This window comes from Chiloscyllium plagiosum, chromosome 23 (assembly GCF_004010195.1).
Source record: "Chiloscyllium plagiosum isolate BGI_BamShark_2017 chromosome 23, ASM401019v2, whole genome shotgun sequence".
In the NCBI taxonomy this organism is placed as follows: Eukaryota; Metazoa; Chordata; class Chondrichthyes; order Orectolobiformes; family Hemiscylliidae; genus Chiloscyllium; species Chiloscyllium plagiosum.
The window spans coordinates 2,666,639-2,693,896 of NC_057732.1; the positions used below are offsets into that span (position 1 = coordinate 2,666,639).

The 27,258-nt window shown below is 43.7% G+C and overlaps 1 protein-coding gene across 3 annotated transcripts in view; it reads left to right on the forward strand.

Moving 5' to 3' along the window:
• Nucleotides 1-48: 48 nt before the first annotated feature.
• The window catches only part of LOC122561541 (histidine ammonia-lyase-like), a 65,213-nt gene continuing 38,003 nt past the window's right edge, over nucleotides 49-27,258 (forward strand). The window contains exons 1-11 of one of the 3 annotated variants that reach the window (XM_043713298.1): nucleotides 49-386; nucleotides 985-1,045; nucleotides 1,314-1,341; nucleotides 8,706-8,780; nucleotides 8,884-8,956; nucleotides 9,195-9,261; nucleotides 10,170-10,207; nucleotides 10,304-10,429; nucleotides 18,246-18,341; nucleotides 18,388-18,431; nucleotides 23,687-23,734. In XM_043713298.1, coding sequence (XP_043569233.1) covers nucleotides 140-386; nucleotides 985-1,045; nucleotides 1,314-1,341; nucleotides 8,706-8,780; nucleotides 8,884-8,956; nucleotides 9,195-9,261; nucleotides 10,170-10,207; nucleotides 10,304-10,429; nucleotides 18,246-18,341; nucleotides 18,388-18,431; nucleotides 23,687-23,734 — 903 coding nt within the window. In that variant the 5' untranslated portion in view covers nucleotides 49-139. The remainder of the gene's footprint in view (nucleotides 387-984; nucleotides 1,046-1,313; nucleotides 1,342-8,705; nucleotides 8,781-8,883; nucleotides 8,957-9,194; nucleotides 9,262-10,169; nucleotides 10,208-10,303; nucleotides 10,430-18,245; nucleotides 18,342-18,387; nucleotides 18,432-23,686; nucleotides 23,735-27,258) is intronic. The other 2 variants (XM_043713297.1, XM_043713299.1) reach the window with 2 other exon arrangements.

Sequence of the window (27,258 nt, forward strand, 5' to 3'; positions counted from 1 at the left end):
GTGGGGGCGGGGCTGGCTCGAGGGTGGGAAGGGACGGGGCTGGCTCGAGGGATGAGAGGCAAGTGGAGGGGGCTGGTGGTGTTGGCTCGAGGGAAGTGGAGAGCTCCTTGTGAGTCTCGTGCAGGGTCTGTTCCGAAGGATGGCCCGGTTCACGGTGCATGTCCGGGGTGAGTGGCTGACCGTACCCTGTAAGGACACCTCGGTCAGTGTGGCGTGGCTGGCTACAGAGGCGCTCCGCCGTTATGTGAAGAACAAGCCGGACAGCGGCGGCATGAGGCCGGGCTCCAGCCCCCGGTTTATGGTCCGCCGCTGTCAGGGACTCGGCTCGTTAGACCTGGACGATGCGGTTCACGATGTCCTGGAGGATAACGAGTTCATCGAGATCGGTAAGAAGAGGGGCAGAGCTGGTTAGAGCTTCACTGGTCGGAACCCATCAATTCAGTGACTCGGTAATCAAAGGACTCATTGGCACAAAGTAATCAAACTCATTGTGCATCCAGTCAATCAACTGACTCAGTAATCAGTCAACTCAACACAATTAGTGCATCAGGAGAAAGTGAGAACTGTAGATGTGGAGATCAGAGCTGAAAATGTGGTGCTGGGAAAGCACAGCAGGTCAGGCAGCATCCGAGGAGCAGGAGAATCGACATTTTGGGCAAAAGCCCTTGATGAAGGGTATTCTTGACGAAGGGCTCTTGCCCTAAATTTCGACTCTCCTGCTCCTCGGTTGCTGTCTGACCTGTTGTGCTTTTCCAGCACCACACTCTTGACAATTAGTTCATTGACAAATCCACTCATAATTCAATCAGTTTAGTAATTGTTCAACTCACTTATTAACTCTGATTCACTCAAATAAATCAACTTGCCAATAAATTAACTAGTCAGCTCACTAATTGGTTAATTAAACTGTCATTGACTCTCTGTTGATCTCAGTAATGAATTGAGTGATGAAGTAACTAATGTCAGTTTCTCTCTCTAACCCAGTGCTGGAGGATGATCTGATGTCTTCAGAGTTTATCCCATCTCAACCTGAGAGAGTTCACCTGTATCCTTAGATTAAAAATAAAGATCAACATTTCTATAGTGCCTTTCAGCAGCTCAGGAGACCTTCCCAGATAGGTACCCTTTTACTGCCACTGAGGAGAGTTGGTTGTACATTCAGAGGTCAGCTTCTCTTTAGAAAAGTCCCACTGCCAGTTTGGTGAGAATGAGACTCACAATTGACTATTTTCTATAAACATTTCCAGTTTTTTAGTCTGCAAAATGAAAGATTTTAGTAGGAGATGAAATGCCTTAACTAGTCACTCACACAGATACAGCAAGTACCAGGAGCCAACTGAGGTAAACGTGTTTCCTCATCACAGCTTTAACTTCATTTCATCGACACTTCAGTCTTTTTCCCTGGACTGGAGACCTGAATTAACTTTCAGATAAACTTAGAGAATGCTGGAGAAACTCATCAGGCTGACCATGTCTATGCAGAGAGATAATCTGTTAAAGCTTCTTCTGAATCTCTCCATTTGAGTTTCTCCAGCATTTGTTTTGTTTCAGATTTCCATTATCCATGGTAGTTTGTCTCTATTCTAATCAGCTTTCAACTTGCGGTTTGTACTGTAGCTTCTAAATATATTCTAAATTGCAGGATAGAAACAACTTCTATTTATGTGGCGTATAGCACTGCAAAGTATTTCTTGGGGGAGCATTACAACAAAAAATGCATCTGTGGGCCACATGCAATATTAGGGTTGACTAAAGCTTGGTCAAATAGGTTTTATGGAGTATCTTAAAGAATGAAGGAGAAATGTTTAGATGGGTAAATTTCAGAGCTTTGAGCCTAGGCAGCCGAAGGCATGACAAAGATTTAAAAGGGACCTAAGGGGCAACTTTTTGACACAAAGGGTAGTGCACATATAGAAGGAACTGCTAGAGAAAGTTGTGGAGGCTGGTACAATTACAACATTTAAAAGGCATCTGGATGCGTACATGAATGGGACTAGATTAATTTAGGATATCTGGTTGACATGGATGAGTTGGACTCAAGAGTCTGTTTCCATGCTTGTACGGCTCTGCAACTGATGGCAGACAGTTGAAAATCACTGTCAAAAATGTGTGGTCCTGAAAAAGCACAGCTGGTCAGGCAGAATCCAATGAGCAGCAGAGTCGACATTTCGAGCATAAGCTCTTGATCTGGAATGTGAGGGAGAACCTAAAGGGACTGAGAGATAAATGGGAGTGGGATGGGGCTGGAGGGGAAGGTAGCTGGAAATGTGATAGGTAGATGAAGGTGGAGGGTGATGGTGATAGGTTGGAACAGATAGGTGGGAAGGAAGATGGACAGGTAGGACAGTTCAAGAGAGTGGTGCCGAGTTGGAGGGTTTGATCTGGGATAAGGTGGGGGGATGGGAGGTGAGGAAACTGGTCAAATCGACGTAGATCCCATGTGGTTGGAGGGTCCCAAGGTGGAAGATGAAGCATTCTTTGTCCAGGTGCAGGTGGCTAGAATTTGGTGGCGGAGGAGGCCCAGGACTTGCATGTCCTTGGCGCAGTGGGAAGGGGAGTTGAAGTTTTCGGCCACAGGGCGGTGGGTTTGTGTAGTGCGTGTGTTCCAGAGATGTTCTCTGAAACATTCTGCAAATTGGTATCTTGTCTCCCCAGTGTTGAGAAGACTACATGGAGAGCAATAGATACAGTAGATGACGTGTGGAAGTACAAATAAATCTCTGGATGTGGAAGGATCCTTTGAGGCCTTGGATGGGATGGGGGGGGGCTGGTGGAGGTGTGGGCACAGGCTTTACACCTCTTGTGGTGGCAAGGGAAGGTGCAGGGTGGGTTGGTAGGAGGTCCTAGTAGTCTCCTTTGTGCTACTAGGAGACCAAACACAGCCAGAAACCCTAACCACCTTACCATACATCAAAGAAGTTTCAGAAATGACAGCCAGACTACTAAGACCCCTCGGAATCCTAGTAGCACACAAACCCACCAACACTCTCAAACAAAAACTAACAAACTTAAAAGACCCAGTACAACCCATGGACAAAACCAACGTCGTCTACAAAATTCCATGCAAGGACTGCCACAAACACTATGTAGGACAAACAGGAAGAAAATTAGCCATCAGGATAGACGAACACCAGCTAGCCACAAAAAGACACTACCCTCTCTCCCTCGTAGCCCTACACATGGAGGAAAAAAACCCACCATTTCGACTGGGACAACACATCTATCCTGGGACAGGCTAAGCAAAGACATGCCTGAGAATTCCTAGAGGCCTGGCACTCCAAGCACAACGCCATAAACAAACACATAGATCTAGATACCATCTATCAACCCCTCAGAAAACGAACAGGAAATGACATCACCACAAACCCCAGGAACCCCATCCAGGACAAATATATAAATAGAAAGCAGGAGACAACAGCTTCGCTTCACTTGGAGGTCGCCACTGATAATGTTACCTAGCCAGGTAATGAAATGTCTGGATATCAAACCTACAGCTCAGCGAATAGATGCCTGTGTTGAGTCAGTCACAGGAAATGGAGATGGAGAGGTTGAGGAAGGGGAGGGAGGTGTCTGAGATGGTCCAGGTGAACCTGAGGTCAGGGTGGAAGGTGTTTGTGAAGTTGATGAACTGTTCAAGCTCCTCGTGGGAGCACAAAGTAGCGCTGATACAATCATCAATGTAGCAGAGGAAAAGGTGGGGAATAGTGCCAGTGTAGCTGCAGATGATGGACTATTCCACATACCCGATGAAGAGGCAGGCATGGCTGGGGCCTATACAGGTGCCCATGGCTACCTGTTTGGTCTGAAGAAGTAGGGTGATTCGAAGGAGAAATTGTTGAAGGTGAGGACTAGTTAGGCCAATTGAATGAATGTGTCAGTGGAAGGGTACTGGTTGGGTCAGTGGGAGAGAAAGAAACAGAAGGCTTGGAGGCCTTTGTCATAGCGGATGGATGTGTATAGGGACTGAATGACCATGGTGAAGATGAGGCTTGGGACCTGGGAAACAAAAGTGGTGGATGGCATGGGTGGTGTCCCAAATGTATGTGGGGACATCCTGGACCAAAAGGTACAGGACGGTGTCAAGGTAGGTGGAGATAAGTTTGTGGTGCGAGAATTGGAGAGGTGCAGCTATCTCTGAAGGTTTTAAGGCTGGAGGAGTTTACAGACAGGTAGGAAGAGTCCCAAACCCAGAAGTTAAGGGATTGCTTAAGAGACAATGTAGGTCAGCAGTTGGCAGGAGAGAGTGAGGAGTGAATTGGACTTTGTGCAATTTAGGACAGGCTAGCAGTTTAGTGGTTCTTAGGTTGACAGGCAGTAGAATGTGGAAGCTTAACCAGGAATGTCTTCATTATTCCAAATGGACCATTCACTTGGTAATCAATGGTCTTGACCTGGTTCACTCCTTGTTAAACTGCACTCCCACCTACTTTCTGTAGCACTTTTCTGTGCAAATACAGGAATTACACCACTTGTCCATGTACCTCCTCACTGTCCAAGGTTCCATGCATTCCTTCCAATCTGGTCTGTTGTACTCACTGCTGCCAATGTGATCTCCACTACACCAGGGAGGAAGGCTAAATGTTGGTGACACCTCTGTTCTGTTCTCCCTGAGCTTCCAGCAGTCTGTCACGTTATTAATAAACATATGAAATAGGAGCAGGGGTTGGCCATTCAGCCCATCAAACCTGATCTGTCATTCAAAAAGATTACAGCTGATCTCTGCACAATTTCTTTAGCCTGCTAGCTCCACGTCCCTTGATGTTATTAGTCTCCAGAAACCTATTGATTTATGTCTCGAACTTGCTTAACGACTGAGCTACCATAGCCATCTGAGGAAGAGAATTTCAGACACCATTCCTGGAGTTCTCCACCTCACTCTCACACTGACATTGCTGTCCTCAACCTGTACTGTTCCAGTCAGGCTCCCTCTGAGCCTAATGTGCAAAACCTTATCTCATTACTAAGTTCATTACAGCTTTCCAGACTCAACATTGCTGTCTGAAATTGCTAAACTCAAACCCTGCCCCATTTTCTTTCCTTTTCTTTGCAGGTATGTTTTTCTGAGTTCCACTTTCAGACAGTAGTACACCTGCTCCTGACACATCTTTGTTTCTTGCCCTCTCTTTATTATTCCCCTTTGTCCTGGAATACTATCTCCTTTGTAACCCAGTCCTTTGCATCACAGACCTTCTTTGTAATTGTCCCACCCAGTCCCCTGTTCAGGACTCTTAATTGTGACTTTTCAGAAACCTGTCAAGAGGTCTCCAAGTCTCAAACGTTCAGTCAGTTTCTCTGTGTGACTTTACAGATGCTGCCAGACCTGCTGAGTGTTTTGAGCATTTTCAATTCTAATTTAACCCTTGGAAACAATCCAGTCCTGAATTAACAAAGTCCTGAACAAGGGATTGAACAGTACAGGGATAGTTGGCCATTAGTATGGAGGTGGAAGCAGATGGATATAACGATTGGGTGAAAATGTAGACATGATGGGCTGAATGGGTTCCTCTGTTGCCACGATCATTCAGTGATGAAATTCATCTGAGGGTCAAACATGAGACAAACTGTGAATGGTCTGGTTCAGCCTTGGAGTGATGTCTGACAGTGTGGGGATGGAGTCACTTGCTAGAGTTTGCGATGGGGATTGGTTTTGGTTTTGGCTTTGATTGTGATCTGGTTTAATTTGAGGAACTTTCTGCTCCTCTAGTACAAAATGTGGGATAAGCAGTCTGATCATTTCCTAGCGCTGAGGGATTGAGAGATGTGGTGGTGAGATAATGCTACGTGCAGACAGATATGTGAAAACAACACTGTGCAATAGATGGTGCTGCTGAGGGCATCAGGTAAATGAGAAATAGGAAGGGACCAAAGATAGATCATTGGGAGATCTAGAGGTAATGGTGTGGGTACACCATTTCGGTCATTAGAAAGCTAAGAGTGGAAGCATGTGGAAGGAATTCCTGCCAGCTACATGATAGGGGAGAGATGTCAGAGGAGGATGGTGTGGTGACTGTGTAAGAGAATGGTTTGAGAAACATAAGGAGGGGGAAGTTTATCACATACATTATGTTATTTAAGACTCGATGGAGGGATTCAAATGTGGTGTTGCAGGAACAAATAGGCACAGTTGGCACAATGGCTAGTGGTTAGCACTGCTGCCTCACCGCTCCAGAGATACAGGTTCAACTCCTCCTCCTCTGGTGACTGTGTGGAGTTTGTATGTTCTCCCGAGGTCTGCATGGCTTTCCTCCGGGTGCTGTGTTTTCCTCCCACAGTCTAAAGATGTGGTTAAGTGGATTGGCAATGCTGAATTGCCTACAGCATCCAGGAATGTGCAAGCTAAGTGGTTAGACATAGCAAAAAGTGGGGATTAAGATGGGGGTCTGGATCTAGGTGGGATGCTCTTCGGAGGGATGGTGCAGACTTAATGGGCCGAAAAACTTCTTTGTATGATTCCAGTTTTGAGGTTACCTCTGAGAGGAAAAGGAGGTTGGAAATGGGACCCTTAGTGCAGGAAAAAGGACATAGAGACAAGGAATAAGGAAAGGACTTTGATATTTGTTGGGAGGAGTTAGGAAAATTGATCAAATCTGTTGCAAGTTGTGTTTTGGAATGCTATTTAAATTCTAGAGAGAAATAGAGGGACTTTTCAAAGAGATTTCAGTGAGTGGTGTCAAATGCGCTTTGAAGGGTTTGGGAAGAAACCAGAGTTTTTGGACTTAGGTGTGGAGATGAAGAGAAAGACTAAAAGGGATTGCAGGAACAGAGTCACAGACAGAAAAAAATGTTATGTCCAACCTAGGGTTAGGAGTCAGTGGTCCTCAGCCAGGAAAATTAAAAATCACAACACCAGACATAGTCCAACAGATTTATTTGGAAGTACAAGCTTTCAGAGTGCTGCTTCTTCATCCGGTAGTTAGTGGGTCTTGATCAAAGGACACAATGTATCAAAGTGTCAAACAACTGATGCGATGTTGAACAAACCTAGATTGTAGTTCAAGTGTTTAATCACTTAGAATGGGGATGTAGGTTTCGATTCATTAATATATAAATCCCAGAACTTCTTTCAAGTCACAGTAAGGCTTTATTTAAAAAAAAGTGATTGCTCAGCTCAGACAATGCATTAAAGGTGTGAGGTTAGAGTCAGTCTGTATCCCAATCTTGAGTCAGACTGATTCTACTTCCAGAGTAAGAATTTATAAAATGTAACATGGGCTGACTGTGCTTTTTGAACAAAATGAATGCATCTGCCCATGCAAATCTGCAAATGCAAATTCGCCCCAGAGACTTATGCAAGTGTGCATGTGTGTGTGTCGTAAGTCTATAGGGTGAATTTGTATTTGGAATGGTTCCACACTGAGACACAGTCTGAGCAGGTGATAATTCAATTGTAGTAAAACTGAATGTGAAGAAAAGTCTTAATGTCTAAAGCTCATACTAATGAGCAATTCCTGCCTTGTTGGTCAGGTCAAGACAGACAGAGCTCTTTTCAACCATGACAGTTCCTTCTCGGTCATTAACTGCTCTACTTCAAACACTTCAAAAATACATTTTTCAAAATTTCACCCTGGAATTAGGGTGATCATTTGTTTATCAGATGGTTAGCCTGACACATGGTCACAATGTATGATGGTCCTTTAAAATGGTCAGTTACATGTTGGTTCCAATGAAAAGGTTATAGTACTTTAGATGTAGACATTATTATAATCCTTAGCTTTGACAGGCAGTGTGTAGTGGAGAACCACAGGGGTCAGTGCTTGGACCCCAGCCATATACAATATACATTAATGGTTTGGATGATTGAACTAAATGTAATATCTCTGATACAAAGCTGACTGAGGGGATGAACTGAGAGGATGCAGAGATGCTTCAGTTACATTTGAACTAGTCGAGTGAGTGATCACGTGCCTGGCAGATAATGCGGATAAATCTGAGATTATCCATTTTGGCAGCTAAAACAGGCAGGCTAATTATTATCTGAGTGACAATAGATTGGGAAAAGGAAAAAGTGCAAACAGACTTGGGTGTCCTTGGACACCAAACATTGAAATTAAGCATGCAGATGCAGTAAAGTTGGTACATTGGCCTTCATAGTGAGAGGATTCAAGTACAGGAGCAAGGATGTCTTGCTGCAATTGTACAGGATCTTGGTTAGACTTCACCTGGAGTATTTTGTGTAGTTTGGCTCTGTATCTGAGGAAGGATGTTCTGGCTATGGAGGGAGTGCAGCGAAGGTTTACCAGGCTGATTCCTGGGATGATAGGACTGACGTATGAAGAGAGCCTGGATTGGTTAGAATTATGAATGAGGGGAAATCTCAGACAAGTTGTTTCGACAGGAGAAACCCAGGAAGGATGTTTCTGATGACCAGGGAGTCCAGAACCAAGGGGCACAGTCTAAGGATACTGGTAGGCCATTTAGGACTGAGATAAGGAGAAATTACTTCACAAAGCAGTGATGAGTCTGTGGAATTCTGTCACAAAAAGCAGTTCAAGTCAAAATATTGAGTGTTTTCAAGAAGGAGAAAGATGTAGTTCTTAGGGCTAAAGGGTATGGGGTAAAGGAGCTGGGACTGGGGTGAATGATCGGCCATGATCAAACTGGATGATTGAGCAGGCTCAAATAACCTATTCCTGTTCTATTTTCTTTGTTTATGTACTTTGCTCAATGCTGATCAAACGTTCTAAAGGAAAAACACATTATTTCAGTATATTTGTCTAGATGGAAACCATCTAACAATAGAAGATCTAGTTCAGTTGGGAAGAGGGCTTTACAAGATCAAGGTGAGTATATTTATTGGACTTGAGCGTTAACAGTTTTGGATTTCAATACACCAGATTCGCAGAGCAACAGCGGTTTGATCTTACCTTCCCCCATCTTCCCCAGCTAACCACGGAAGCAGAGGAAAGGATCAAACAGTCAAGGTTACTTCTGGAAAACATTGTGAAAGAAAATAAAGGTATGGTGAAAAGGAGGAGGCAGAATGGTTCAATGACCTGAGAATCCATTCAATTCAACCTCAGGAAAATATAGGTCTTCCAGGATATTTTACAAAAGCTTAATCGGTTTACATTTCTGAATTCTGTAATAAAGTTGACTGCCATTTATTTGCACACACTGCTTATTATGTACTAGTAAAACACAACAGCCCAAGGCAATAACGGAAAATGACTTTTTCAACTTCATTCTTCTTTCAGTTGTCTATGGGATAACTACAGGCTTTGGGAAGTTTGCTCGGACTGTTATCCCGCACAATAAGCTCAAGTGAGTTTGATTGTTTTGTGAGTGAATTGCTGCTCGTGTTAACTCTCTGTAGTAGATTTAGATCTGGTTCTCTATCTTTCTGTTTGACATTTGTAGGCAAACATGCTTGACAGTACACTGATGGGATATAGTTGCACACCCTGCTGGGGATTTGACTTGTTGTTTGAAGTCAATACAGACTAATACCAGCTTCGGGTGTCAAACTAGCAGTCTACCTGATTCTGTGGCTCTTTGTACAATGAAAACATTTATATCACAGTGGTACTTCCATGATCTTAATTCATGGTCTTCGAATAATTTCTGCCCAACCTGTCCTAATCCCTAAGTAGCTACAGAGAGCAGGATCATTTCCAAGAAACGTCCATGCCTAATAAAACTCTTTTCCACTCATATATCCCAATTCACATCAACTTTGTTTGTGAAATATGGAATCTCTATCTTCTTTACATTCATCTTCCTGATGTTGCTGACCTTCTCCTGAGGGTTGTTTCCACAATTCTCTGTCCTAGATGAACTCATTCAAGAGCCATTGTTGCCCTGGTAACCATGTACACTGAGGACTGCTTGGAGTCCAGACATCCGAACCCTGACCTCATTTGCTGGTGAAACGCACACAAAGGGCTGAATAACCTCTTCCCATCTCTGGCCAGCCCTCCTCTTACAAACTCTAGAAAGTGATAAAGAGTCAGAATTCCGAACCATATTGGTTTCCCTCTTTCTGAAGATTAATCTCTGTCTGAATTTTTCCAGCTCACTCAGGATCAGGGGCTTGAGACCCACCCCCCACCCCCAAATTTGGGAAGGCATTTTTAAACTTTCTATCCCTGTGTCAAAATGTAGCAATAATGATGTTTTGAGTTTAAAAAGGATTGCTCCAATGTGTAATCTTTTCTCTGCTCTCTACCCAGAGAACTCCAAGAAAACCTTATCCGTTCCCATTCTGCTGGTATGGGCCATTCATCTCCACATTCTAATAGACTGTTCAATGTGTATGTTTCAAATCGATGTGGTTCATTGATCTGTTGTTAACTCTGCCCATCAGGTGTTGGTAAGCCCTTGTCCCCAAAGAGATCCCGGATGCTGCTGGCTCTCCGGATCAATGTCCTCGCCAAAGGTTACAGTGGGATCTCTTTAGAGACCCTCAATCAAATGATCCAGGCATTTAATGGTAATGTGCAAATTTCCTGGTCTGTAAGGTCTTTGACATGAGTTAAGGGATGATGTTTTTCTGAGATGAATGTGTGACTTTGAAACCCTGTTGTAGGAAGGACTGCGGAGGGTTCACTTTATTTTTCATTTTGAGACATAGAGGCATACAGCACAGGAACACCCTTCCTTCCAACTCATCCATGCCAACCAGATATCCTAATTTAATCTAGTCCCATTTGCCAGCACTTGACCCATACCCCACTAAACCGTTCTTTTTATTTTACCCATCCAGATGCCTTTTAAATGCTGTAATTATACCATCCTTCATCACTACTTCTGGCAGCTCATTCCATACACGCACGACCCTTTGCGTGAAAGCGTTGCCCCTTAGGTTCCTTTTATATTTTGCCTCTCTCACCCTAAACCTATGCCCTCTAGATCTGGACTCCCCCACTCCAGGGAAAAGGCCTTGTCTATTTATCCTATCCATGCCCCTCCTGATTTTATAAACCTCTATAAAGTCACCCCTCTGCCTCCGACGCTGCATGGAAAACAGCCACAGCCTAGTCAGTCTCTCCATATGGCTCAAATCCTCCAACCTTGCCATCATCCTTGTGAATCTTTTGTGAGCCCTTTCAAGCTTCACAACATCCTTCTGATAGGAAGGAGACTAGAATTGCACACAATATTCCAAAAGTGGCCTAACCAACGTCCTGTACAGCTGCAACATGACTTCCCAACTCCTATGCTCAATGGTGTGATCAATAAAAGAAAGCATACCAAACGCATTCTTCACTATTCTATCTACCTGCGACTCCACTTTCAAGGAACTGTAAACCTGCACTCCAAGGTCTCTTTGTTCAGCAACACTCCCCAGGACATTATCATTAATTGTATAAGTCTTGCTCTGATTTGCTTTTCCAAAATGCAGCACCTTACATTTATCTAAATTAAACTGCCTCTATCATTGTTCAGCCCATTGGCCCATCTGATCAAGATCCCATTGTACTCTGAGGTAACCTTCTTTGCTGTCCACTACACCTCAAATTTTGGTGTCATCTGCAAACCTACTAACTATACCTCCTATGTTCACATCCAAATCATTTATATAAATGATGAAAAGCAGTGAACCCAACCCTGATCCTTGTGGCACACCACTGGTCACGGGTCTCCAGTCTGAAAAGCAACCCTCCGCCACCATCCTTTGTCTTCTACCTTTAAGCCAGTTCTGTATCCAAATAGGTAGTTCTCCCTGTATTCCATGAGATCTAACCTTGCTAACCAATCTCCAGTGAGGAACCTTGTTGACAGCCTTGCTGAAGTTCATATAGATCATGTCTGCTGCTCTGTCCTCATCAATCCTCTTTGTTACTTCTTCAAAAAAACTCAATCAAGTTCATTAGACATGATATCCCCATGCACAAAGCCATGTTGACTTTCCCTAATCAGTCCTTGCCTTTCCAAATATATATAACTCCTGTACCTCAGGATTCCATCAAATAACTTTAGATTAGATTAGATTAGATTACTTACAGTGTGGAAACAGGCCCTTCGGCCCAACAAGTCCACACCGACCCGCCGAAGCGTAACCCACCCATACCCCTACATTTACCCCTTTACCTAATACTACGGGCAATTTAGCATGGCCAATTCACCTGACTTGCACATCTTTGGACTGTGGAGGAAACCGGAGCCCCCGGAGGAAACCCACGCAGACACGGGGAGAACGTGCAAACTCCACACAGTCAGTCGCCTGAGTCGGGAATTGAACCCGGGTCTCTGGCACTGCGAGGCAGCAGTGCTAACCACTGTGCCACCATGCCGCCCACCACCAATGTCAGGCTCTCCAGTCTACAATTCCCTGGCTTTTCCTTACCACCTTTCTTAAATAGTGGCACCATGTTAGTCAACCTCCAGTCTTCTGACACCTCAGCTGTGACTATTGATGATACAAATATCTCAGCAAGGGGCTCAGCAATCACTTCCCTAGCTTCCCACAAAGTTCTAAGGTACACCTGATCAGGTCCTGGGACTTATCCACTTTTATATGTTTCAAGACACCCAGCTCCACCACCTCTGCAATATGGGCATTTTTCAAGATGTCACTGTATATTTCCCCACATTTTATATCTTCCATGCCCTCCTGCACAGTAAATATTCTTTCAAGATTCTTATTTAGTATTTCCCCCATCTCCTGCGGCTCCACACATAGATTGCCTTGCTGATCTTTGAGGGGCCCTATTCTCTCCCTTGCAAACCTTTTGGATTCTCCTTAACCCTATTTGCCAAAGTAATCTCATGTCCCCTTTTTGCCCTCCTGATTTCCCTCTTCAGTATACTCCTACTGTTTTTATACTGTAAGGATTCACTCAATCTCTCCTGTCTATATGCCTGTTTTCTTAACCAAATTTCAATTTCTTGAGTATTCCAGCATTCCCTAAACATACCAGCCTTACCTTTCATCCTAACAGGAATATACTGTCTCTGGACTCTCAGTATCTCATTTTTGAAGGCTTCCCATTTTCCAGCCATCCCTTTACCTGTGAACATCTGCCATCAGTCAGCTTTTGAAAGCTTTTCCCTAATACTATGAAAATTAGCCTTCCTCAATGTAGAACTTGAACTTTTAGATCTGGTCTATCCTTTTTCCATCACTATTTTAAAGCTAATAGAATTATGGTTGTTGGCCCCAAAGTGCTCCCTCACTAACACCTCAGTCACCTGCTATGCCTTGTTTTCTAAGAGTAGGTTAAGTTTTGCATCTTCTCTAATAGGAACATCATTTGAGATGTGGGTCTTGCTGGCTGGGCCAGCATTTATTGCCCATCCCTAATTGCCCCTTGAGAAAGTGGTGGTGAGCTGCCTTCTTGAACCACTGCATTCCATGTGCTGAAGGTTGACCCACAATGCCCACCAGTGGTGTTTCAAAGGGCTCTGTTCTGGGACCTCTGTTCTTTGAGAGTTTTATAAAGGACTTGGATGAGGAATTGGAACTGTGAATTAGTGAGTTTTCCAAGGGCACAAAGGTTGGTGGAGTTATGGATAATGTGGAGGGCCGTTGTAGGTTGCAACAAGACATTGATAGGATGCAGAGCTGGGCTGAAGTTGCAGGTGGAGTTTAACCTGGAAAAGCATGAAGTGATTCATTTTGGAAGGTTAAATTTGGATGCAGGTTACAGGGTTAAAGGCAGGATTCTTGGTAGTGTTGAGGAACAGAAAGATCTTGGGGTTCATGTCCACAGATCCCTCAAAGTTGCCACCCAAATTTAATTGTGTTTTAAGAAAGTGTATGGTGTGTTGGCTTTCATTATCGGGGGATTGAGTTTAAGAGCCGTGAGGTTATGCTGCAGATGTATAAAACCCTGGTTAGACCACACTTGGAATGTTGTGTTCGGTTCTGGTCAGCTCATTCTAGGAAGGATGTGGAAGTTTTAGAGAGGGTGCAGAGGAGATTTACCAGGATACTGCCTGGACTGCAGGGTATGTCTTATGAAGAAATGTTGAGGCTAGGTCTTTTCTCATTGGAGCAAAGAAGGATGAGAGATGACTTGATGGAGGTGTACAAGATGATGAGAGGCATAAGTAGAGTGGATAGCCAGAGACTCTTTCCCAGGATGGAAGTGGCTATCATGAGGGGACATAATTTTAAGGTGTTTGGAGGAAGGTAGAGGGGAAACGTCAGCGGTAGGTTCTTTACACAGTGTGTGGTGGGTGCGTGGAATGCACTACCAGCAGTGGTAGTAGTCAGATGCACTAGGGACATGTAAGCGATTCTTGAAGAGGTATGTGGATAAAAGTAAAATGAAGGGTATGTAGGTTAGTTTGATCTTCGAGTGGGATAAAACATTGGCACAACATTGAGGGCTGAACGGCCTGTACTGAGCTGTACTGTTCTTTGTTAGGGAGGGAATTCTAGGACTTCAGTTCAGTAACAGTGAAGGAATGGTGATATATTTCCAAATCAGGATGGTGAGTGGCTTGGAGAGGAATTCGCAGGTGCTGATGTTCCCATGTATCTGCTGTGCTTGTCCTTTAAAATGGAAACAGTTGTGGGTTTGGAAGGTACTGTATGACAATCTTTGGATTCTGCAGTGCATCTTGTAGATGGTACACACTGTTGCTTTTGAGCATCGGTGATGGAGGAAGTTTATGACTGCTTTGTCCTGAATGATATCAAGCTTCTTGTGGTTGGAGCTGCGCTCATACAGGCAAGTGGGGAGTATTCCATCACCCCTGACTTGAGCCTTGTAGATTATAGGCAGGCTTTGGGGAGACAGGAGGTAAGTTATTTATTGCAGAATTCCTCACCCTAGACTTGTTCTGTGTTTATGTAGCAAGTTCAGTTGAGTTTCTGGTTAATGGTCCCCGCCAAGGATGTTGATTGTGGGGAATTCAGTGATGGTAACTCTATTGAATGTCAAGGGCTGTTAGTTAGATTTGTTTCTTAGTTGTGATGGTCATAACCTGGCATTTGTGTGGTGTGAATGTACTTGTGATTGCATATTTAAAAGATTCTACTCAAACTATTTCTTCTTTTAAATATAGTCTCTTGCTTAGTTACCTCTCAAACCTTGATATCAGTTTTGAAAAGTGTTGCACTGGAAAAGCACAACAGGTCAGGCAGCATCCAAACAGCAGGAGAGTCGACATTTCGGGCATAACCCCTTCAATAACATTCCTGATTAAGGGCTTATGCCTGAAACGTTGACTCTCCTTGGATGCTGCCTGACCTGCTGTGCTATTCCAGCGCCACACTCTTCAACTCTGACTCTCCAGCAACTGCAGTCTTCACTTTCTCTCAGTCGCTTGATTTCAATGTGCCTGGGAGAAGTCAGTCTTCACACTTCTGAAACCAGTCCATCTGCTATTTAAAGATTTTTATTTCAGATTTCTCTTTGTTCATAGGAACATAACATGAGTAGGCCATTCAGCCCATAGAGCCGGACTTATCATTTAATATGATCAAGGCTGATAGAAATGTTCACTGTCTTTTATCCACTTCATTTCCATAGTCCTTTTCCCCACTGATAATCAAAAATTAATCAATCTCTAAATGTACCCGAATGCCAAGCTTCCATAGTTCTCTGGGGTAGAGAATTACAAAGATTTGCCATTCTCTGAGAAAAGCAAATTCTCCTCATTTTGGTCTTAAATAGCATCTATCATATTTTCAAATTGTGCCTCCTGGTCCTAGATTCTCCAACTGTGGAAGAGCCTTACTTCCGTCTACCCTGTCTATCCCTTTATGTTATTTCTATGTTTCAATGGGAGCACTTCTTATTATTCAAACCTCTAGAGAATACAGGCCCAGTTTACTGAACCTCTTCCCTAAGAACACTAGAACTAGAGCAGGAGAAAGCAATTCAGCCCCTTGAGCCTGCTACACCATTTCATACGATCATGGCTGATCTCCTCATGTCCTCAGCTCCACTCCTCTGCCTGCTCCTTATAACATTTTAATCTGTTGCTAATTAAAATGTTTCCCTTCTCCTTAAATTTACTGTGTTCTGGTGTTCACCGCACTCTAGAGTACTGAATTCTGCAGGTTTATTATCATTTGAGAGAAATAATTCCACCTCATCTCCGTTTTAAATTTGCCACAAGCTATGACTAGTTCTAGATTGCCCCCACAAAGGGAGATATCCACTTTACACCAACTTTGGTTGGACTGATGCTAAAGGAACTGACAATGTCTGCTGCCCCTTACTGTTTCCTAGTTCCTTCCCGAGCACAATCCATACAACGTTCTTTCAAACTGAGATCCTCCCTGACTAACATACTATCTTATTATCAGAGCTCTGCCACATTTTTTTTCCTTTTTGTCTGTCCTTAAATGTTGAATAATCTTGGTTATTCAGTTCCCACTCCAGGTCACTGTGCAGCCACATTTCTGTAGTAACAATTATATCTTAATGTCATGTTTTGGTATCATTCCACATTTTATAGTGTACTCAATATTGGGCTTTGTTTCTCTTTTTATTTACCCTCTCTTGCATCTTCTCTACCTCCTGTTAACAGCTGAACCCCCTTCAGTTTTCACCTCCCTCCGCAGCAAACTGCTTCAAACGCACCTTTCAGCTAAACTAAATCTTATGATGTGGTGATTGCTGTTCCCTTACTGACACTTGATGCAGTTGATTCCTCTCATTCTTGAGAACCAGGCTCAGCAATGTCTCCTTTTCTCCAAAACCAATTGATCTAGAAAAGTTTTCTAACACACTTCAGAAATGTTCTCCTCTCTGCCCTTTATGCCATTGCTACTCCAGCCTTTACTGAAATAAGTTTCTTTACTGAAGTTTCCCTTTGGAATTGTTGCTGGGTCAAACTCCCTTCCTGACAACATTGTGGGTCTACCTGTAGCACATGGACTACAGCAGCTAAAGGAGGCATCTCAACACCACCTTCCTTAGGGGCAGGTTCAGAATGGGCAACACATGTTGATTTTGTCAGCGCCATTTACAGAGAGAACTGCTAACACTAGGCTACCTTAGGAAATGATAAAATTACTTTTTTGTGGCTAAATATTGGAATTATAATCTGTCAGTACTGAACTACTGGATTGTGCTTAGTTTTGATGCACTAGATCTCATTACCTTGGATTAAATCAAGTTCCTTAAGCTTTTTTGTCCATCAGTGTTGGGTAACACTCTATGCTGGCGTGCTCACTGATATTGGTGTAGGATCCTTGATATTGGATGACTAATTTAAGATACTGTAGATTATTCTGTGATGAGTTATAGCTATTTATGAAACTGTGTACCAGAATAAACAGGAGATATTAATATAGTGATATGCATCTGGAACAATCATCTGTGGGCCGAGACTAATGCTCTTCAATATGTGGGTTCAAACCCCACCAGAGAAGTTGGTGGAATTTGAATTCAATGAATTAATTAATCAGGGATGTAAAGCTAGTCTTAATGATGGTGACCCTGAAACTACTATCAATTGTTATAAAAACACATCTGGTTCCATAAAGTCCTCAGGGAAGGAAATCTGGACCAATATATGACTCCAGACCCTCTTCATTGCCTAACCCACAGTGTGGGTCGTTATACTGGTGTGAGTTGGGACATTAACTGCCCACAGTGTGGGAATATTGTTGGCTAGCTCCTATTCCCATTGAGGTTAGGATGCAGACAGAACACCTATTGTTGCACAATTCCTGCTGGAATCACTTGTTCATGAGGGCTGATGAGCCACTGATATCATGGCCAGTTATGGATCTTGTGCTGTATTGCAGACATGAGAGTTTCAAGATAGTCAGAGAGCTGAATGCGAGTGGTGCTTAAGAGGCAGGATTGTGACGGTATGATAACATGGGATCCATCTTGGGGGGCTGGGCAGACTAAGAGGAAATTTGATGAAATTGCAGTTGTTTAAAATCATGAAAGTTTTTTTTGCTCAAGTAAATGAGGAGATTCTCATCTTCAGTGGTCAAGGGAGCAGACTGCAGATGATTGAGAACTAGGGAGAACATGGGGGAAAACATTTATACTTAGTGATTAGTTAGAATTTGGAAAATACTATATGACAGGATGGTGAATTGCAGATTCAATTCAAGTCATAAACAGGCTGTGTGTGGAGTTGAAACCCTTTTGCTCTGGTCACATTGAAAATTGATCTTAATCGTTCTTTACCCTCTACACGGTTCGAAATATTCGAGGACATTAAATGCCAAGAATGAGTAAATAGAGATTTGTGATCATCTGTGGCGCTGACAATCTAAAAATATTGATGTTGAAGACTGTCTTTGAAGAGTTGCTTGGAATAACTGTATCTGTTTGACAAAGATGAGCAGATATTTTTAACCTAATGCGTTTTGCCTCCTGTAGCCTCCTGTCTCTCCTACGTTCCAGAGAAGGGGACAGTTGGTGCCAGTGGGGACCTTGCTCCTCTTGCCCATCTTGCTCTGGGACTGATTGGTGAAGGCAAAATGTGGTCTTGCCCATCTTGCTCTGGGACTGATTGGTGAAGGCAAAATGTGGTCACCTAAAAGTGGCTGGGCGGATGCTAAATACGTGAGTTCTCTCTTTATTGTACTCAAAGTTAAGGTTGTTAAAATATTTGATAGTTTAATGGCATGAGGATCTGATGTGTACATTAGGACCTACAGCAGCAATACCGGAATTACTATTCTAAAGCAGGGTCACTGGACCTGAAATGTTAATTCTGATTTCTCTCCACAGTTGCTGCCAGACCTGCTGAGATTTTCCAACAATTTCTGTTTTTGTTCTGCAATGATTGAGCCTGACAGAAAGTGAAAGTCCTGTTTCATGTAATTCTGCAAGGCTTGAAGCTATATCCTTGTGTGAATAGCTATGATACAGGATATCTGTATGTCAACAGCACGCACAGCAGATCATACACAAGGCTAAGTGATCCAACAACTAACGGATTAGATCTAAGATCTGCAGTCCTGCCACATCCAGTCGTGAATAGTGGTGGACAATTCAACAACTCAATGGAGGAGGAGCCTCCACAAATATCCATATCCTCAATGATGGGCAAGGTCCAGCACATTGGTGCAGAAGATAAAGCTGAAGCATTTGCTTCAGCCAGAAGTCCTGAGCAGATGATCCATTTTGACCCCCTCCAATGGTCGCCAGCATTGCAGTTATGTAACTGTTATAAAGCACAGAAGCAGACTGTTCAGTCCAACTCAACCATGCCAACCAGGTATCCCAAATTGAACTAGTCCCATTTTCCTGCTTTTTGGCCCACATCTCTTTAAATCTTTCCTATTTATGTACCCATCCAGATGCCTTTTAAATATTGAGGATCATTGCCATGGGATCACTTACAGCCATCAACCAGATACATCAGTGTTGCCTTCATGTCTGATCTGCAATACAGCAGCACCAGCAATGCCACACTCCCGGTCTCTTGCCCTGGTTGGCAGCCTTGACTTTTGCATTAAAAGATGCAGCAAAATGAAGACAGGTGCTGTAGCAATAACTACACAAATCACCAGACTACTCCAGTACAGTTACAACACAGTGATACTCACAGCGAAAGGCAAATGGGCCACTATCTCCTGTCCACAAAAAGTAAGACTCTTTTACACTGACCATTTACCACCGCCAATCACCTATTCTCAATCTCATATAGAACATACCAAACCGTACATGGGAACAGGCCCTACAGCCCACCATGTCTGTACGGACCATGATGCCATTCTAAACTTCTCTTGTCTACCTGTAAATTGCCTGTATTCTCTGCCTGTTCATCTGCCTAAATGTCTCTTAAAAATTACTGTAATATCTTCTTTTTCTACCTCCCCTGGCAGCACTTTCCAGGCACCAGCCACCCTCTGTATAATAAAGACTTGTCTCACACATCTCCTTTAAACATTCCCCTCTGGCCTTAAACCTCTGCCCCCTACTATTTAACATTTCCACCCTAGGAAAAAGTCTCTGACTATCCACCCTATCCATGCCCATCACAATTCTATATATTTCTGTCAGGTCATTCCCCAGCCTCGATGCTCTTACAAAAACAATCCAAGTCTGTCCAAACTTACCTTATAGCTAACACATTCCATCCAGGCAACATCCTGATAAACGTTTTGCACCTTCTCCAGAGCCTCCACATCTATCCTATAGTGCACACAATATTCCAAATGTGGCCTAACTAAAGTGTCGTACAGATGCAACATGACTTGTCAACATTTATAATCTGTGCCCTGACTGATGAAGGCAAGCATGCCGTACGTTTTCTTTACCACCTTATTCGTTCGTATTCCCAAGGGTCTTGTCATTTACTGTATTCTTCACTCTTGCATTTGACCTCCTAAATGCATCACCTCACACAAACTCCATTTGCCATTTCTCAGCCCAGCTTTCCAACTGATCTATATTCTGCTTTATCCTCTGATATCCTTCCTCACTATCCACAAATCCATCAATTTTTGCGTCATATGCAACCTTATTAATCAGATCACCTTTACTCATCTAAATCATCTGTATAGTCTGCAATAATTCTGTTCTTGCATGATCCCACGTTATAAGAAAAATGTGTAATAGCAGAACCATCCCAGCGATGGGGCCAGAATCATGTTATAGCCAATACATAGAACGTAGAACGGTACAGTACAGTACAGGCCCTTCAGCCTTTGACGTTATGTCAGTCTTCTATCCTACTCTAAGATTAAGCTAACCTACATATCCTTCATTGTACTAACTTCCATGTGATTATCCAAGAGTCGCTTGCATGTCCCCAATGTATCTGACTGTACTACCATGGCTGGCAGTGCATTCCACGCACCTACCATTCTCAGTAAAGAACCTACCTCTGATATCCGCCCTAAACCTTCCTTCAATTACCTTGATTTGGAGATGCCGGTGCAGGACTGGGGTGGGCAAAGTTTAAAAATCACACAACACTAGGTTGTCAGGTAGTACAACCACCTGATGAAGGAGCAGCGCACCGAAAGCTAGAGCTTCCAGATAAACCTGTTGGACTATAACCTGGTGTTGTGATTTTTAACTCCAACTACTTTAAAAGTATGACCCCTCGTGGTGGACCTTTCCGCCATGCATAAACGTCTCTGGCTATCCGCTCTATCTAAGCTGCTCAACATCTTGTACACCTCTATCAAGTCACCGCTCCTCCTTCTTCACTCCAATGAGAAATGTCCTACCTCCCTCAACCTTCCTTCATATATGCAGTCCATGCAGCATCCTGGTGAATCTCCTCTGCACCCTCTCTAAAACTTCTACATCTTTCCTATAATGAGGTGACCAGGACTGAACACAATATTCCAAGTGTAGTCTAACCAGGACTCTCTAGAGCTGCAGCATGACCCCATGGCTCGTAAACTGAATCCCACTGCTAATGAAAGCTAACACACTATACACCCACTATCAAATTGGGTGGCAACTTTGAGGGATCTGTGGACATGAACCCCAATATCCTTCTGTTCTTCCACACTGCCAAGAATCCTGCCTTTAACCCTGTAATTCTGCATTCACATTTGACCTTCCAAAGTGATTCAATTCATGCTTTTTCAGGTTGAACTCCATTTGCCACTTGTCAGCCCAGCACTGCGTCCTATCAATGTCCCATTGCAACCTACAACAGCCCTCCACACTATCCACAACTCCACCAACCTTTGTGTCATTGGCAAACTTACTAGCCCATCCTTCCACCACCTCATCCAAGTCATTTATAAAAATCACAAATTGCAGAGGTCCCAAAGCCAATCCCTGTGGAACACCACTGGTCACCAAGCACCAGGCTGAATACTTTCCATTTATCACCACCCTCTGACTTCTGTGGACCAGCCAATTCTGTATCCAGACAGATTTCCCTGTACTCCATGCCTCCTCACTTTCTGAATGAGCCTACCATGGGGAACCTTGTCAAACGCCTTGCTAAACTTCATGTACACCGCATCCACTGCTATACCTTCATCAACATGTTTTGATACATCTTCATAGAATTCAATAAGATTTGTGAGGCATGACCTGCCCCTCTCAGCTGACCATCTCTAATCAAACTGTGGTTTTCCAAGTAATCATAGATCCTGTCTCTCCAAATCCTCTCCAATACTTGCACACCACAGATGTAAGACTGACCTGGTCTGTAATTCCCAAGATTATCCATATTCCCTAATACAGATAAGGAAACTTTTGTGTTTTCCAAATAATGGTCTAAATTCTTCAATCATGTTAGAGCCAATTCGTGTTGAAGAAATGTGCATTATAGCAGAACCGACTCTATATGTTTATTACAAACAACAGAGATCCCAGCATTGATCCTAGTGGAACACCACTGGTCACAGATTTCCAGTCGCAAAACACCCCTCCATATCTAGCCTCAGTCTTCTATGACCGAGACAATTTTGTATCCAACTTGGCAATTCATCATGGATTCCTTGTGACCTAATCTTTTGGACCAGCCTACCATGAGGACCTTGTCAAATGCTTTGGTAAATTCTATGCAGACAACATCCGCTGCCCCACTCTCATCAGTCGTTTTCATTACTTCCTCAAAAAACTCAATCAAATTTGTGAGACAAAGTTTCCTCACATAAAGCCATACTGACAATCCCTAATAAATTCATTCATCTCCAAATATGAGTAAATCCTGTCTTTAAGAATCTTCTCCAATAATTTCCCTACCACTGACGTCAGGCTTACCAACCTATAACTCCCTGGACTATCCCTATTGTTCTTCTTAAACAAAGGAACAACATTGACTATTCTGCAGCCTTCTGGGATCTCCCCTATGGCTAAAGAGCGTACAAAGATCTCTGGCAAGGCCCCAGAAATCTCCCTTGCCTCCTTCAATACTCTAGGATAGATCCCATTGGGCCCTGGGGACTTATCTACCTTAATGTTTCTCAAGGCACTTCTCAAGGGCAACTAGGAATGGGATATAAATGTTGGAAATGCCAGGAATGCTCATGAACAAATAAGGACAAATTTCACCTGGCTCCCTAGTGTAGACTGTTTCCACTTCAGCACTTCACTTCAGTTTAGGTTTGGTGATTTCACGATACCAGCATTCTGTAGCTTGAACCCCTCCCAATCTTCTCCATTACTGAGTGCCTACCTGGTAAACCCAATTTCTTTCATTCCAAACCCATTGTCTCTCCATCAGCAAAAAAAAATTCCTGAACTCTTCATGTACAATATCTTTGGTATTCTTACTCACTGCCACTGCTACTGATGAAGTGTGCTGTGCTTGTCACTTCATTATGATTGGTTTCTCATGGCCATTAAAGTGGTGGTGGGAGAGAATGTATCAGGCAGACCTGGTGACATTTTAACTGCCCAAACCTCACCACCACCACCACCACCTCCCCAAACAGGAGGTCAAAGTTAAAATCACTGCTCAGATCTCTGCAAATAATGGCCAAAATTAATCCTGATCCAGGACATTTGTGACAGTTCCAGACTAATTGAATTGACAATCAAGCTGGCCTCGATTCTCTTAAACAAAATTCTAATTTTTGAGTTCAGATTTGACCTCTTAGGTAGGGCCCTTTTGTAACTGAGATGGCCTGAAGAAAATGAAACCATTCTCTATCTCTGCAATGCCTTCAGCTTGTGTGCCTCAAACTGACTTGCAATGAATCCTATTTTGGGAAGGTATTCAGCCTGGCTTCTCTGCAGATTGGTGTATGGTGTAGATTTAAGGCATTAAAGTGCTGACTTGAATTGACAGCAGTATTGTGTGAAACATTCCTCAAGTGTGTACTCTTTGGAACATCCTGTTCAAGGTCTCGCTTGGAAATGTCTGCCATAATAATGGAATCTCTTCTCTTTAGGTTTTACAAGCACATGGGCTGAAACCTGTTTCATTGAAACCAAAAGAGGTAATTCTGAAGTTTGTATTTCTGACTGCTGCCTTTCTCTAGAACTGGCACTAATCTCCTGAGGAGCATTTCTGGTGGGCAAAAAGTCTTCCCACCCTCCCTCCTTAAATTTCTGCCTTCTATCTCCATCCCTTTCCCTACCTATGCCATTGGTGCCTATGTGGACCATGACTTGGAGCTGCTCCCTCTTCCCCTTAAGGGTCCCGAAAACACGATTTGAGACATCATGGACCCTGGCACCTAGGAAGCAGCGCACCAACCACAAATCTCTCTCGTTCCCACAGAATTTCCTATTTGTCCCTCTAACTTTGGAGTCCCCAGTGATTAATGCTCTACCCCTCTCATCGCTTCCCTTCTGAGCAACAGGGGCAGACTCTGTGCCAGAGACCTGTACCCCCCATGGCTTACCCCTAGTAAGTCGTGCCCACAACAGGATCCAAAATGGTATACTTGTTATTGAGGGGAACGGCTACAGAGGATCACTGCACTGTCTGTTCCCTTTCCGTCCCTTGACTGTAACCCACCCACCTTTCTCCAGTATCTTGAGGTGGGATGACCTCCCTGTAACTCCTCTTAATTATTCCCTCAGCCTCCCAAATGATCTGAACTTTCTCCAGCTCCAGCTCCCTAAAGCGAGTTTAGAGCTCGGACAAAGAGTTGTTATCTCTGGTTTGTTACCCGTGCCATGTGCTAGCAAGGTGAGGAATAGGGAGAGAGAGGAGTTGACCACGTGGCTACAGGGGTGGTGCAGGAGGGAGGGATTCAAATACCTGGATAATTGGGGCACATTCTCGGGTAGGTGGGACCTCTACAAATGGGATGGTCTACACTGAGCCAGAGGGGTACAAATAACTTGTGGGGGAAATTTGCTAATGCTCTTTGGAAGAGTTTAAACTAATTCAGCAGGGGGCTGGGAACCTGAGCTGGGCGGCACGGTGGCACAGTGGTTAGCACTGCTGCCTCGCAGCGCCAGAGACCCGGGTTCAATTCCCGACTCAGGCGACTGACTGTGTGGAGTTTGCACGTTCTCCCCATGTCTGCGTGGGTTTCCTCCGGGTGCTCCGGTTTCCTCCCACAGTCCAAAGATGTGCAGGTCAGGTGAATTGGCCATGCTAAATTGCCCCTAGTGTTAGGTATAGGGGTAAATGTAGGGGTATGGGTGGGTTGCGCTTCGGCGGGTCGGTGTGGACTTGTTGGGCCGAAGGACCTGTTTCCATACTGTAATGTAATCTAATCTAATCTAGCTCCAGTGTACTGCAGGTTGAGAGTAGTGAGGACATAAATAAGGTTTTAAAGTCGCAAGATTGAATGCAGGCAGGAAGGTGGTTTGACGTGTCTGCTTCAATGCCAGAAGCAGCCAGAATAAGGTGGGAGAACATGCAGCAATGGGTTGGTATCTGGAACTTCGATGTTGTGGCCATTTTGGAGACCTGGATAGTGCAAGGACTGGAATGGTTGTTGCAAGTTCTGGGGTTTAAATGTTTCAGTAAGAACAAGGAAGGGGGTAAAAGTCTTACACTGAAAAACTGAAGCGACTGGGCTTGTATACCCTTGAGTTTAGAAGACTGAGAGGGGATCTGATTGAGACGTATAAGATTATGAAAGGATTGGACACTCTGGCAGCAGGAAACATGTTTCCGCTGATGGGTGAGTGCCGAACCAGAGGACACAGTTTAAAAATACAGGATAGACCATTTAGGACAGAGATGAGGAGAAACTTCTTCACCCAGAGAGTGGTGGTTGTGTGGAATGCTCTGCCCCAGAGGAGTGGAGGCCCAGTCTCTGGATTCATTTAAGAAAGAGTTGGATAGAGCTCTCAAAGATGGTGGAATCAAGGGTTATGGAGATAAGGCAGGAACAGGATACTGATTAGGAATGATCAGCCATGGTCATATTGAATGGCGGTGCAGGCCCGAAGGGCTGAATGGCCTACTCCTGCACCTATTGTCTATTGTCTAAGAAGGGGAAGTATGGCATTGTTAGTCAGGACAGTATTAAGGTGGCAGAAAGGTCATTTGATGAGGACTTGTCTACTGAGGTAGTATGGACTGAGATTAGAAACAGGAAAGAAGAGGTCACCCTGTTGGGAGTTTTCTATAGGCCTCTAAAAAGCTCCAGAGATGTAGAGGGAAGGATTGCAAAGATGATTCTGGAGAGGAGCGAGTGTAACAGGGTAGTTGTTATTGGGATCTTTAACTTTCCAAATATTGACTGGAAACCCTACAGTTTGAGTACTTTAGAGGATCCGTTTTTGTCTGATATGTGCAGGAGGGCTTCCTGACACAGTATGTAGATAGGCCAAGAGGCAAGGCCTCATTGGATTTGGCATTGGGTAATGAACCAGGCAGGTCTTAGATTTGGAGGTAGGTGAGCACTTTGGTGATAGTGACCACAATTTGGTTAAGTTTTCTTCAGTGAAGGAAAGGGATAGGTATATACTGCAGGGCAAGAGTTATAGCTGGGAGAAAGGCAATTATGATGCGATTAGGCAAGATTTAGGATGCATAGGATGGGGAAGGAAACTGCAGGGGATGGGCACAATTGAAATGTGGAGCTTGTTCAAGGAACAGTTACTGCGTGTCCTTGATAAGTATGTACCTGTCAGACAGGGAGGAAGCGGTCGAGCGAGGGAACCATGGTTTACGTAAAGATGAGATGTGAAGGCTCAGGGCGCTTGAGAGTTAAAAGTTAGCCAGGAAGGACCTAAAGAGAGAGCTAAGAAGAGCCAGGAGGGGACATGAGAAGTCTTTAGCAGGTAGAATCAAGAAAAACCTTAAAATTTTCTATCAGTATGTCAGGAACAAAAAAATGACTGGGGTAAGATTAAGTCCAGTCAAGGATAGTAGTGGGAGGTTGTGCGTGGAGTCGGAAGAGACAGAAGAAGAGCTAAATGAATATTTTTCGTCAGTATTCACGGGAAAAAGACAAAGTTGTTGAGGAGAATAATGAGATACAAGCCATTAGACTAGAATGAAACTGATGTTCACAAGGAAGAGGTATTAACAATTCTGGAAAGTGTGGAAATAGATAAGTCCCCTGGGCCAGATGGGACTTATCCTTGGAATCTTTGGAATGCTAGGGAGGAGATTGTAGAGCCTTTGGCTTTGATATTTATGTTGTCATTGTCTACAGGAATAGTGCCAGAAGACTGGAGGATAGAAAATGTTGTCCTCTTATTCAAGAAGGGGAGTAGACATAACCCTGGTAATTATTGAACCACTGAGCATGCCTTCTGTTGTGGATAAAGTGTTGGAAAGGATTATAAGAAATAGGATTTATAATCATCTAGAAAGGAATACGTTGATTGGGGATAGTCAACACGATTTTGTGAAGGGTAGGTCGTGCCTCACAAACCTTAGAGTTCTTTGAGATGGTGACCAAATGGTTGGATGAGGGTAATGTGGTTGATGTTGTGTATATGGATTTCAGTAAAGCATTTGATAATGGTTCCCCATAGTAAGCTATTTGCACAAAATACGGAGACATGGGATTGACGGTGATTTAGCAGTTTGGATCATAAATTG